The 13,822-nt window shown below is 44.5% G+C and overlaps 1 protein-coding gene across 4 annotated transcripts in view; it reads left to right on the top strand.

Annotated features, from left to right (window-relative positions):
• The first annotated feature begins 5,141 nt into the window (after nucleotides 1-5,141).
• Nucleotides 5,142-13,822, top strand: part of TNIK (TRAF2 and NCK interacting kinase) — a 408,265-nt gene continuing 399,584 nt past the window's right edge. For all 4 annotated transcript variants that reach the window (XM_024733810.1, XM_024733809.1, XM_024733808.1 and 1 more), the window contains exon 1: nucleotides 5,142-5,540. In XM_024733810.1, coding sequence (XP_024589578.1) covers nucleotides 5,484-5,540 — 57 coding nt within the window. In that variant the 5' untranslated portion in view covers nucleotides 5,142-5,483. The remainder of the gene's footprint in view (nucleotides 5,541-13,822) is intronic.

Genomic DNA, 13,822 nt, shown 5'->3' with positions numbered 1-13,822 from the left:
GAGAGCCCATATTCTTGAAACACATGGAGGATAAATTCTCAAAATCAGAATTTTGCCGGTAAGGAAGAATGAGAATGACTTTGAGCGGGTGACAAACAGAGTTTGCTACTTTTGCTTCCCATTGTCTTTTGTATTGCATGTTTTCTTTTTTGATTCCGTTTTCCCTTTGGTGGAATACACTTTTCAATAATAATTTAAGAGATGATCAACCATTTGAATCCTTATGTATCTGAAAATATGTCATTATTTTGTATTCTCTCTGAAATGGTAGTTTAGTTGGGTAGAGAATTTTGAGTTAAAAGCAATTCCCTTAGAATACTTTGTTCCATTTTCTACTAGCATCCATTGTTGCTGATGAAAAGTAGGTGATCTGGTGAGAATTTCCTTTGTATCCTCGATGCTCTGAAATTCCTTCATGATGTGTTCAGGTGTGATGCTTTTTACTTATACACTAAACAAGAGCTTTTAACCTGAAGATATTGGAATATTTTGTCTCATGTCTTTGAGTATTTCCTTCCATCCATTCTCTAGCTCTCTTGTTAGAGAAATGTTGAAATTTCTGAACTTATTCTCCATATTACTTAAATGTTTGCTCATGGCTTTATCCTTTCTCCTGCAATCTAGGAGAAAACTGAGCCCAATCTTTTAGCTTACTAATTTACCCTTCAGTTCAGCCTAAGTCAGTATAGCATGGCGAGTAAGAGCCTGAGTTCAAATTCTGGTTCAACCATTTATTACTGTGCTGCCTTCAGTAAGTTAATTAACCTTTCTATTTTTCGGTTTACTCATCCGTAAAATGAATATTCTAATAATATTGCCTATTTTGTAAGATTATAAAGATTAAATATGTTAATACATGAATGCTTATAAGAGTATCTGCAGCACAGTATTAGTTATTACTGTCCAACTCATTAAAGAATTTCAATAAATAAATTCTTAATTAGTCCTCTAACTAGTTTGTTTTCATAATAATCTGGTTGTTTTATGAATGTAAGATTCTGTATTATACATCTGAGGGTAAAAATATATATATATAATAAAATCCATTTTTGCTCCATTAAAAATAACTTGGAGCTTTCAATTTGTTTATTGACTGAAATCAGTTTCTGTCTTGGACTTCCCTGGTGGCACAGTGGTTAAGAATCTGCCTGCCAATGCAGGGAACACAGGTTCGATCCCTGGTCCAGGAAGATCCCACATGTCACGGACCAACTAAGCCTGTGCGCCACAACTACTGAGCCCACGTGCCATAACTACTGAAGCCCACGAGCCTACAGCCCATGCTTCACAACAAGAGAAGCCATCACAATGAGAAGCTCACGCACCCCAACGAAGAGCAGCCCTCGCTCGCCACAACTAGAGAAAGCCTGTGTGCAGCAATGAAGATCCAACACAGCCAAAAATAAATGAATTAAAAAAAAAAAAAAAAAAGAGGGTTTCCCTGGTGGCGCAGTGGTTGAGAGTCCGTCTGCCGATGCAGGGGACACGGGTTCGTGCCCTGGTCCAGGAGGATCCCACATGCCTCGGAGCGGCTGGGCCCGTGAGCCATGGCTGCTGAGCCTGCGCGTCTGGAGCCTGTGCTCCGCGGCGGGAGAGGCCACAACAGTGAGAGGCCCGCGTACCGCAAAAAAAAAAAAGAAAGAAAGAAATAAGTGCCTGTCTTTCATAGTAATAGATTTCCACGAATGATTGGTGATTGGTATACTCAGTGTTTGGAAATCTCACGTGCCTATCTGTGGTACCACTTCTAAGTCTGAGTGCTTGCTTTGCTGATTGCAGTAGGAAGAGGGGCAGGACAGGGCATGGTGGAGGTCGGGCGATGTAAGTATGTATAGTTTACCTTCAGCATGTGTGTGTGTGTGTGGTCTCCTTTCTCCTGGAAATTGGTGGTAGTCCCTTGGGGTGATACCTTGTTTCCTTGGCCCAAGCACCCATTAGTAACAATCCAGACTGAATGATTCCAAACATTTAGCAATATTTGCTTAAGATCTCTTTTTTAAAATAAATTTATTTTATTTTTGGCTGTGTTGGGTCTTTTTTGCTGCGCGTGGGCTTTCTCTAGTTGTGGCGAGCAGGGGCTACTCTTCTTTGCGGTGCACGGGCTTCTCATTGCGGTGACTGCTCTTGTTGCGGAGCACAGGCTCTAGGCCCACGGGCTTCAGTAGTTGTGGCGTGCAGATTTAATAGTTGTGGCTCACGGGCTCTAGAGCGCAGGCTCAGTAGTTGTGGTACACGGGCTTAGTTGCTCTGCGGCATGTGGGATCTTCCCAGACCAGGGCTCGAACCCGTGTCCCCTGCATTGGCAGGTGCATTCTTAACCACTGCGCCACCAGGGAGGCCCTAAGATCTTTAAAAAAAAATTAAATTAGATACCATTGTTGGAGCCTCCTTTGTGCTTTCCCATCCTCTTTCTCTTCTTCCCTTCTCACTGCCCCGAAGTTCATGCTTCTGTATCCTTCCTATGTCCATGCTTTTTATAGTTACCTACATATTTAGACAGACATAAACAGCGTATCATATTGTTTTGCAGGCTTTCAAACTGCACATAAATGATAACAATTCTTTCAACCCTTCAGATTACACCAGGAAGAAAATCTCATTTTGGTCAAGTTTTGAATGACTTTTCTGGCATTTGCTAATCTCTCTTTTAACAAATTGAAAACTCAGGATAGGTAGTTACTTAGAATTTAACAATACTGTTTTATTTTCCATTGTATTTATTGTAATGATTTCCTTCTATTTTTTAGCAGGTGTTGCTAGCTTTCCATCCACAGTAGTGACTTATGTTTCCTTTTAAGTTAAATATGAGAAAAAAAGAAAAGTGTTGATTTAAAGAAAAATGTTAAGTAAATAACAACTGTCCAGGAGGTTTACAGATATGGCAAAACATTAGTTTTTACAGAAATGGCTGAAATTTGATATACACTCGACCTAAAAAATAAAGTTCAAGTTCCTTAAATGGGTATGCAAAGCTCTACCTGATCTGACCTCTGCTTTCCTCCTCAGCCCAGTCAGCACAATTACTTCACCTCCAGCACAAACTGCCCGGAGTTTCCTCCTTCCCTTACCAGCTGGAGGGACCTTGGCTATTGTAATCTCTCCTTTTATGGTATTTCCTGCAACCAGCATCCCTGCCTCCACCTGCCTCTCTTATCATCCTCTCAGGATCCTAGGAAGCCCTCCCCCACTTCGTACACAGCGCTGTACCAAATATACGGTTTTCTAATCGGATTCTAAACCCAAGGGTAGAATTTAGTGCCAGTACCATGACATCCTTATGTCCTAAACAGCTGATTAACACTAAAAGAAATGACCTATTTGTGATGTTTCAAATAAAATTGGGGGTATAAAATAAAGGTTCCCCTTGAAAAAAATGTTTACCTCATTTTTCATATGTTTGGAGTATTAAAAATAGTTCTGTTCATAGATATCAATACCTGATCTTAATTATTTTCTTTCAATACTGAGACAATACATTAACTTGTCATCTAGATTAAGGGTAAAAAAGGCACAGAGAAAGCAAAAATAAGGACGATGAGAAATGATAGGTTTTTATGTCATTTCGACATTACTTGGTGGCTTAGTTACTACCTCGAGCTGGATGATTTTATTAGTAAATGTGAGATCAAATCAAATGTTTTGAATATGACACATTTAAACGTTTGACGTTTTAATGGCAAAAGCTCCTAAACTGTTATGGCCACTGAGATGTTGGAACAATTTTCAAGTTTCATGATGCACGATGCATATAAATAAATAGAATATTATTAACAAAAACAGCAGACCGCATACCGAATGCTGTTTGAAAGTCCCCTAACGTCTGCAGTCCTGAAGAACTAACTACATTGGGTTCTGTTCATTCATTCAAAAGCATTGTTCTGAAGCTGATATTCATACCACACGACTAAAAAACCCTCAGGACGCTTGGCCAGAAGAAAATTCTCATCCTAACAGAGGTGCAGATAATGCTTTCGAAGCTACTGCTGTATTGGGAGAAAAGTTCAATTTTAGCGTTTCATCCTATGTATTTCGCGTGGCCAAGGCCGGACAGGAAGGGCTGTGCGAGGAGGTTGGGGGGTGACTTGACACTCCAGATTACAGAATGTCAGGTTTACCACTGTAAACGTACAGCCTATAAATGAGAATACGGGTGGAGTGAAATCGCTCTCACGCCGTACATCTTCTGGGTTACATCTTATCCGCCAGCCAAACTTTCTCTATCAATCTGGGTAGGTCAGCAGCAGAAACACAGCCGGAAAGGACGATGCGGTGTCCTGAGGCGGCGTGTGCTGCCTTATCCAGTATTGCCTTCCGAATTACCTGAAGCATTCAAGCCATTGCACCCAGAGAACAATCCTCGTTTCAGTTCGGTCGTTTCCGTGGGGGAATTGCGGTACGGGTAGGTCCTGGGTGTGGCGAGGCCAAGAGGGAGCTCAGAGCTCCCAGCTTTCCCGCTTTTCGCAAACCTTCCCAGCCCGGAGGCGGCGAGTGACCGGCCCTCGATAACTGCCAGGCGGGGTCCCGAGGGCCGCAGGAGGACCCGACCCAGCGGCAGCTGCAAATTGCCGAAGCGGGGGTCTGGGCGCCCGGCGCGAGTGCGCTTCTCCCCCATTCGTTCCGCGGCTGGAGGCGGACCCCCTTCCTTGCACACAAGTCCTTATATGCACCGGTTGCAGCAGCCCGCGCTACTCCAGCCCCACAAATAATTAATGGGGGAGGGAGGGCGTCGCTCTTTTTCTTTCGCCCTCCGGATTTTTTTTCAACGTTGGAGCATTTGAACCCTGCCGAGAACCCCTCAAAATGCGACTGAAGGGCCATTTTGCTGCAGCGCAAGAATTGGACACACAAAAATAAAGTCCCCTTGTCCCTACGATAAGCACGGCACGGTTCAGGAAAGCTCTTTAGATCCAGCCCGATTAGCCCGCAAAACCTGGGCTGAAAGGGTGCGCGCCCCTCCCCCATCCACGTTGGTGCAGAGGGACCGGGTCAGGAAGCGCGGCCTCTCCCCAGTAGGAGACCACGCCTCCTCCGCCTCTTCCCCCCCGCCCCCTTTACTCCTCCCAGGAAGCGGTGATAGACAGTTCTGTGTGGTTCTCCACCCCCACCCCCCCAGCTGAGTGGAGGAGTTGATGTGTCTCATTATAACAGCCAATGCAGCCGCCATCCACGCACAAGCAAAGAAGCATGTCCCATTTAAATACACCCACGCAGCCCCAGCGCCCTTAGCTGCTCAGGGCGCACAGCCCACACGCACCGCGACTCCGGGCTTGGAGATCCGCGCAGGCTGGGTTCCCGGAGCCGGCGGACTGACGCGCGGAGGATCGCGATCAGGCGCTGTGGGGCCGGGGTGGGCGGGGGAGGCTGGGCCCCGGGCCTCTGGCGCGACACCCGCATGAGGACGCGAGTGAAATAGACCGAGGTGGAATTTTCAACGGGGAATCTTCGGGGTGGTTTTGGTCCATTTCTCCCGCGAAGAAGTCGACATGGCGAGCGACTCTCCGGCTCGCAGCCTGGATGAAATCGATCTCTCGGCTTTGAGGGTGAGTGGAACATGTTTTCTGATTTCTTTGCAGTGTTTTGGGTCAGGGTGAATGGGCTTGGTGCGTGGAACTGGGGCTCGGGCTGGTAGGCAGAGGCGGGCGAATGCGACGCGAGGGAACCTGGATTCTCGTTTAGATTCGGGGGTTGCTGAGGTGCTCTTGGCTAAGTACCCACAGCAGGAGCTGTGCGGTACGTGTCCTCCTTTGGTGGCAGCCAAAGCTCCCCTGAGAACTCGTGGAGCTTATGCCAGTTTCATCGTAGACCGGTGTAAGAGCACTAAAATGAAAGGCTCGTGTGTGTGTGCGTGCGTGTGTATGTACACAAGCCCCGGGCAGTCGTCTAGTGCCAAGGCTCTAGACCCCACTGTCCCTTTCTGCAAAAAGAATAACAACAGCGCGAATAAAGGCACTGGTCCCTCACGTTTTCCAGCTACCTGCTCGATGACATTGTGAACCTGGCTGTCCCCGCGACGCCGAACCTGCCGCTCCAAGGGGGCAGTTATTGCTATGCTGGTCTTGTAGCTGGCAACTGCCTCCCCTTCCCCCCCTTTTCTGCCGTCGGCGCCCCGACTCGCTCTCAACGCTCTCTTAAACGCAGGTCTGCCGCTCACCTTTATTTATCGTTTTAACTCAGCCCTGCCTGTGCTTTCTGACTTTGTGGCTGTGACATTTCAGTTTTATGGCTGAACTTAAGCAGGTGAAAGGGATGTGCTCTCTGCTTTTCCCCAATCAGACCGGAACTCCTGGGAGTGTGAGTGTGTGTGTGTGTGTGTGTGTGTGTGTGTGTGTGTGTGTGTTTTCTCTGTGTCTGTGGCTAGTCCTTTGTAAAGCACCTACCCCCACCCCGCTCCAGACCCCCTGGTTTGCATTTACCCTCACGTGAATTGCCTCAGACGCCGTTTCATTGTATTGACTAAGACATCACTGATATAGAATCCATTTTGCTGTTGTTTTGAGATCGGAATACCAGGAATCCTAGTGCAGCCTCGACGCCTCCCCACCCCCCAAGCCCAACACACTCCTTCGGGGAAGGGGGCAGAGCTTTCTTGAGATGTTAATTAGATGCTCCCGGCCTGGAACGGGGGGAGGGGTGTGGGTGGCAGCAGCAGCGGGGGTCTGAGAAGGATGGGCTACCAATCTTAGCACGGCTTTTTCCTCTCTTGAACTAAAAATAAATTTTTTTAAAAAAGCGATTGTATGTACATGAGGCAGGGAGGGTCGGTGAGACCGAACTGATGGTGGCTCTCAACACAGAGACAGGCAGGATAGGTGAAGCTTGGAAGTTCCCACGCCCTCCTGAAGAATACATTGTTAGATGCTAAATCTTGGGGTTGTATACCTGAATCTTCAGTACTTGCCTTGACATTGCCTTCTTCACTGTTATTTTAAAGAACTACCTTTATGGTCAAAGTGGTACTTTTTCTTTAGTCTCGTTAATCCTCTTTCTCCTGACCTACCCTCCTCTTTTTAACTCCCCCTCCCCTTCTCCTTAATCCTTCCATCTCAGAGGTGAGGTTTCTGGGAGGCAGCCAAGGGGCTGAGAAGGAGCAGAGATGCCATTTGAAATGGCTTTTTTTGATAGTTGGGTAGCAAAAGCTCATTCATGCGTTATTACAGTAAGCTATTTCCCTGGCGCCGAAAGGCCACATTCAGAACCCGCTGCCCCCTGGGCAACTGGGGGTGGAGGTTGGTAACGGGGTGGGTGCTTTGGCCAAGTCTGTGGCTTCCTGCTTTACAGACTGTGTATGTTCATCTGCCCTACTTTCTGCGCTGGGAGTTTCTGCCAGCGGGTTAATCAGGTGGATGGATGGCCCAGACTTCAGGGTAGAGAAAAGTGGCAAAGCTGGGGAGGAGGACGGGGCGGGGGGATGGGAGTCTGAACAATGGGCAAGTCTTGCGATTTCCCTGAGCCGGAATCTCAACGTCGCTTCTCTAATGGATAGCGCTCTTATACGATTGTAAGTTGGGCTTGGTCTGGAGGTGTCCCTTGTGGGCTTTTTCCTGGGGAAGGTTTTCAGAGATACCCAGAGCTTGCAAGCTTATGAGCAACCACAAGGGCTCCTCGGCCAACCTGGAGTTCGATTCACACCTGGGAGATCTGTGCTTGGGAGATCAGTATTTTGAAAAGATATCTTTGCACAATTCACTGAAATTGCTCTTTGTGGCTTGGGTTTTAGTGCTTTGCCACTGTATTTCTGCCTGCAGGAGGTGTGGAAAGAGGGAGGGATACAGCTTCCAGCTAGCCCAGGAGATGGGGAACTGCTAGCAGGAGGACTTAAGTGCAGATGTGAGGACAATTGCCTCCCAGAGGTCAGGGGTCTGTGACCAGTCTTGTGGTGGGTGAGTTGTGCAGGCCTGGAGCTGAGTCCAAAGGCCACAGAGGTAATCTCCACAAATCAGAGGGCAGATGATCTTTTTCTTTTTTCCCAGATTAAGAGAGATGGGCTCATGTAGATGAGAGGTCTCATTTGTTCCTAAATCCTCAGGAAAGCCTGCCTGCTGAGAACTTCCTGGGGAATGCCTGACCCCTGAAATGCAGCCAAGGTCAGTGGCATCTAGGAGAATTTACTGCAGCCTTACCAGTCCCTTGCTGTTTTGGTGGCTCTTTACACAATCAATGCCCTTTTTGTAAACTCTGTGCTCAATGCATTAAAAGCAGATCCTGTCTGGAGAGGCCTTTATCCTTTCTCACTTTGGGGGCTTATTGTTCTCAGCCAGTGATCCCAGACTGGACCCAGTCTAAATTTTCCCCAAATAGCAACAATGCATAATTTAAACCAGAGCAACCAGGGAAGCACTGATCACTTAAATTATGCAAGATTTGGATGGTTTTAAAAAGTAAGAAAAGAGAGGATGGTTAGAAAAGAGGTGATCTGAATCCAGTTTTATTAGTCCTGATTTTTAGAGCTGTGGAGAACTAAGTCTTGAGGGAGAGGAATGATTTCATAGATTTAGAGCTGGAAGAGAATTGTAGAACACTTAGCCACTCCTTTCATTTAAACCTGGGAAGCTGTAGCCCAGAGAGGTCAAGTCTATTGCCCAAGGTCACACAGCCCTCTCCCTGCTTGGAGGTGGGGTGAGTAGGGGAGGGGAGAAGGGTGGTTTGGGGAGAGGATATAGGTTTCCTGACTTCTCATTCAGTGCTCTAAGTCACATTGTCTGTGGCTAAATCAGATATCAGTAATACATTTTCTGCCTGAGCACAAAAAAAATGGCAGAGAGGAATTATTTCACCAGGGTCATGGAATTTTATTTATCAAAAATAGAGAAACTGCTTCATGCAGGTAAGCTCATAAAACATTAAACCATGGAGCTTTAAAGTATCTTTGGAATTCATCTTGTCCAACCCCTTCAATTCCTCCTCTGCAGGCAAATGACTGTCTGAATCATCTAGGACAGATGGTTGTCCTGCATGGTAACCTCTCTCTCCGTAACCCTTTTCCATCTAAACATATCTCAAGGGGTTGATCTAGACATACACATTATTCAGATGTCTCTGCATGCAAGGTTTATAGAGTTCTATGTATGTTTTCTATAATCTATGTGGATACTTATATTCTACATAGTTTTACGGATATAAACTATCCATGTGGGTGTATGAAATGTGTGTGTACATACATAGGCTATAGAAAACAATCTACTCATTCAGATGCAGGGCTTGAGTCATTCTTCCTTCAAGATATGACAGTATTAAAAGAAATGAAATGTGCCACCAGTGTGCTTTATTGCATAGGAGGTGAGGTCAGCCCAGAAAGCTTTTTGGAGATTAGCATACATCTGAATCTGAGCACCGTGGCTGGGCCCACAGAGTAAGGCAATCAAGGCCAAGATTGGCCGCTGCTGACTTCATACTCTTAAGTTTCTGCCAGGACTCACACTCACTTTTCTATTTGAACAGAATTGGATGACCTCTGCTTGTCTTTCTCCCTCTACCCCTCACTCCCTGCTGGGCCTAGATACTTTTTTTCTCCATTGAAACCTAGGTTTAAGAATTGACCTCATCTGGAAGACTTGCATGCATTCTTCCTGCTATGCTTTTTACGTTTGTATTATAAATGGTATGGGGTTTTATTTCTACTTCCTCACTAAACTGTGGGCTCCTTGGGGCCAGAGGCTAGGTCTTGTTCATCTCTGAGTCCATAGTCCCAGTTAGTTGAATAAATGAATGAGTTAATGGAGTGGACTGAGCACTGGGTTCTGTGTCCACGTCTTATTAATTCTGTGACTTTGGATCAGTCCTTTGTCCGTAATTAACTCAAAAATGGGAATGATCACAACTGCTTGCCTTCCTCATACACAGGATTCAAAAATCAATAAGTATTTATGGCAGTGCTTTGAAAACTGTAAAGCACTACACAGATATGCTATTCCATGATTAAATAGAATTGTATGGGAAACTTGATTCCACCATTTGATCCCAATGATAGTGTGTAACAGAAAATGATCCTGAGAAAAAGATATCAGAAGGTCGTGCATCTTTTTAATAGTACTTTTTCCTTTGAATGTATCAGTATGGCCTTATGTTGACCTTTCATGGTCTCTGTCTGACCCTCTGATGGCCTGGGTTGACCTTTGCTCGAGGTGAGTTCAGCCCAGAAACTTTTTGGAGATTAGCATATTTCTAAACTAGTATCAAGTATCAGCATTATTCATTAAAAACTTTTTCTTTTCTTTTTTTTAAGACTTTTTCTCCTCTTTATGGATTAACCATTATGCAAATAAAAACACATATATTGTGCCTGTGCCTTTTCAAAGTTTGTGTGTGTGTGAGGTGGGACAGGGAGTGGATGCCTGAAATGATACACTACTAGTCCAGTATTTAAAACCTTCTGGTCAGAGGTCTCATGGGCTTCAAGAAATCTTGAAACATTAGTAATTCATTACCCCAGAGCAATTAATTAAATGTGGTCTTATGAGAATTTAGTAACGTTGCATGAATTGCTAAGATAACGGTATCTTAAAATGATAATAGCATAAGTTTTTAAATTAGATACATGTGCTGTTTTTTAGAGATATTAAACAGGTGTTTTCTTTGCCATGACGTTGCCTCATAATAAAATAGGGTGTAGTGGTAGTTATCAGAACATCAGAGAAATATGTGTAATCATTTTCAGTGTTCATTATTAACTGGAGTAATCTTTGTACAAAAGCTAATATAAGTCATGGTTTGCTGTTTGCCAGATTATTGACTTAGGAGGTCATGGAATATTTTGTTGATGAAAGAATACCCAACACTTTTCTTTTATGGGTATATCATATTTTCCCCCGTTATCAGTAAGGCTCTTTGAAATCTCGTAACTTTGAGTCTTGCTGGTTGGCCCTTTCTTCTTTCTGTGTCTCTGTCTGCCCTGGAATTAATCTTCCGTGCCCTTCTTGTTCTACGCCATTCCTTCTTTCAGTGATGGTGGTTCTAAAGCCCACCCAGCTTTGAGCTACTGTGATTGAGTCATGGCAGCCCTGACCAGCTGAGCAGAATCAGTCTGAGTCTGCGTTTCTCATAGAATTTGGGATAACTTGTGTCTGAAAGATGCTTTCATGTTCAGTTGGTTCTTGCATTTCTGGGGGTGGGGGGAGTAGCTCTGTGAGAAGAGGTCCTGAACTAGCAGCGTGCTGAGCATTCCAAGAAAATCTGGGTGATAGTTTTGTAAGAAATGTTATTCCGCACATAGAAATATGAGGTTCCTAGCGGAGAGAGAGGGAGGACTTAAATAGAAAATGTTGGATGAATTCTGCTTATAATTTCTTCCATTCTGGTTGGAAGCTGATTTCCCTCTAGAGAAAGCTGATTCTCTATCCACTTTTTTTACATGCCCAGGCTGCCTCTACTTATCTCAAGGGGGTGCCTGGAAATTCTCAAAACACATTTTATTTTACCCCAACCTTAAACATCTTTCCTTAATATCTATTGCCTGGGTCCCCTTGTCTCCAGCCTTCTCCTGGCCAGTTTCCCTTGTGCATTGCAGCCATGTTAGTCTTCCTAAAGCACAGTTTCAGTCTGGGTATTTGTTTTATTTTTTAAAAAAATAATTAATTAATTTTTGGCTGTGTTGTGTCTTTGTTTCTTTGCGAGGGCTTTCTCTAGTTGTGGCAAGCGGGGGCCACTCTTCATCGCGGTGCGCGGGCCTCTCACTATCGTGGCCTCTCCTGCTGCGGAGCACAGGCAGGCTCAGTAGTTGTGGCTCACGGGCCCAGTTGCTCCGCGGCATGTGGGATCTTCCCAGACCAGGGCTCGAACCCGTGTCCCCTGCATCGGCAGGCAGATTCTCAACCAGTGCGCCACCAGGGAAGCCCAGTCTGGGTATTTTTAATTCACAGCCTTCCCCAACTCCTCACAGTCTACAGAACAAAGACTAAACTCTTTACTTCAAGACCAGTTAAAATTCAGCTGGGCCCCGGCCCCATGCCCTGCAGTTAACGACCATTCCTTCTCACTTGCCATAGGGAACAGCTTCCTTCTCCCCATGGATGCTCTTTAGGGGGTGACCTACCTTATTCTCTTTTTTTGTACCTACTACCCCAGCACTCAGCATTCCAATGCCACCTTTTCCACCAAATTTGCCCTGATCCTTTCAGATAGAAATTAGCCCTCTCACTTGTAAATCCTCTCCGAACTGATCTCATAACTTTTCTTTTAGACCTCAGAACTTTCTGTCTTGGCTTATATTTACTACTAGACAGCAAGCTTCATGAAGGCAATGTGTATTTTTTTAAAAAAATAAATTTATTTATTTATTTATTTGGCTGTGTTGGGTCTTCATTTCTGTGCGAGGGCTTTCTCTAGTTGTGGCGAGTGGGGGCCACTCTTCATCGCGGTGCGCGGGCCTCTTACTATCGCAGCCTCTCCTGCTGCGGAGCACAGGCAGGCTCAGTAGTTGTGGCTCACGGGCCCAGTTGCTCCGCGGCATGGGGGATCTTCCCAGACCAAGGCTCGAACCCGTGTCCCCTGCATCGGCAGGCAGACTCTCAACCACTGTGCCACCAGGGAAGCCCAGCAATGCGTATTTTTGATTTTCTTAGGAATCCCACCAGGATGACCTCTGGGGCTCCAGGGTCTGGAAAATGTAGGTTGGGAACGGGAGCAAAGACTGCTGAATTGTTAAAAGTATGTTTAAATTAAAAAAAGCTTTTTGTTGTTCTCATTATAAAAGCAATGCATGATCATTGCAGAAAACTTGGAAAATGGAGAAAAAACAAAAAGAATTCATGATTCCCAATGATAACCACATATATATTTTGGTATATGGCTTAGTAGTTTTTTCTACACATAGCTAAATGAATAGTTTTTTCTACACATAGCTAAATTAAGATTATGTTGTATATGTTATCTACAACCTTTTTTAAAAACTTAATAATCAGCCATTTTCCATACTATTAATGTTTTTCTATGGCAAAATTTTAAAAAAGTCTTTATCATGGGGAGCTTAAAACTTACGTAGAAGCAGAAAGATTGCTGGAATGCTCTTACATTGCTGGTGGGAATGTAAAATGGTGCAGCCACTTAGGAAAACAGGTTGGCAGCTCCTCAGAGTGTTACCATGTGCCCCAGCAATTCCAGTCCTAGGTATATACCAAAGAGAATTGAAAACATATATCCACACAAAAACTTGTACACCAATATTTTTAGTAGCATTATTCATAATAGCCAAAGAGGGGTAACAACCTAAACATCCATCAGTTGATGAATGAATGAACAAAATGCATTATATTCTTAAGATGGCATATTATTCAGTAACGAAAGGAAGTGTTGATACACGCGATACCATGGATGAACATTATGCTAAGTGAAAGAAGCCAGACACAAAAGACCCCATGTTATATAATTCCATTAATATGAAATGTCCAGAATGGGCAAATCCATTGAGACAGAAAGTAGATTAGGGGTTGCTGGAGCTGGAGGAGAGGGGGTGTAGGAAGAGACTGCTTGTGTCCTGGTCGTGGTGATGGTCGCTCAACTCCGTGCATTTACTAAAAATCAGTTGTATACTTCAAAAGGGTGAATTTATGGAATGTCAATTAAATCTAAATAAAATTATTTTAAAAAGTAGAGTAGTGTATAATGAGCCCCCAGATTAACAATTTTCCACTTGTACCCAATCTTATTTTATCTACACCCCCATCCTCTTCCTCTCCCATATTATTTTGAAGCATCATATCTTTTCACTTGTAAATATTTCAGTATTTCTAAAAGATAAACTTAAAAATCACATAACCGCAATACCATAATCATGCCTAAGAAATGTAATTTTTAATTTCTTCATTCAGTCAGTGTTCAAGTTTCTAAT

This window comes from Neophocaena asiaeorientalis, unplaced genomic scaffold (genome assembly GCF_003031525.2).
Source record: "Neophocaena asiaeorientalis asiaeorientalis breed wild unplaced genomic scaffold, Neophocaena_asiaeorientalis_V1.1 scaffold280, whole genome shotgun sequence".
Taxonomy (NCBI): Eukaryota; Metazoa; Chordata; class Mammalia; order Artiodactyla; family Phocoenidae; genus Neophocaena; species Neophocaena asiaeorientalis.
This window is presented reverse-complemented; position numbering and strand designations above follow the sequence as displayed.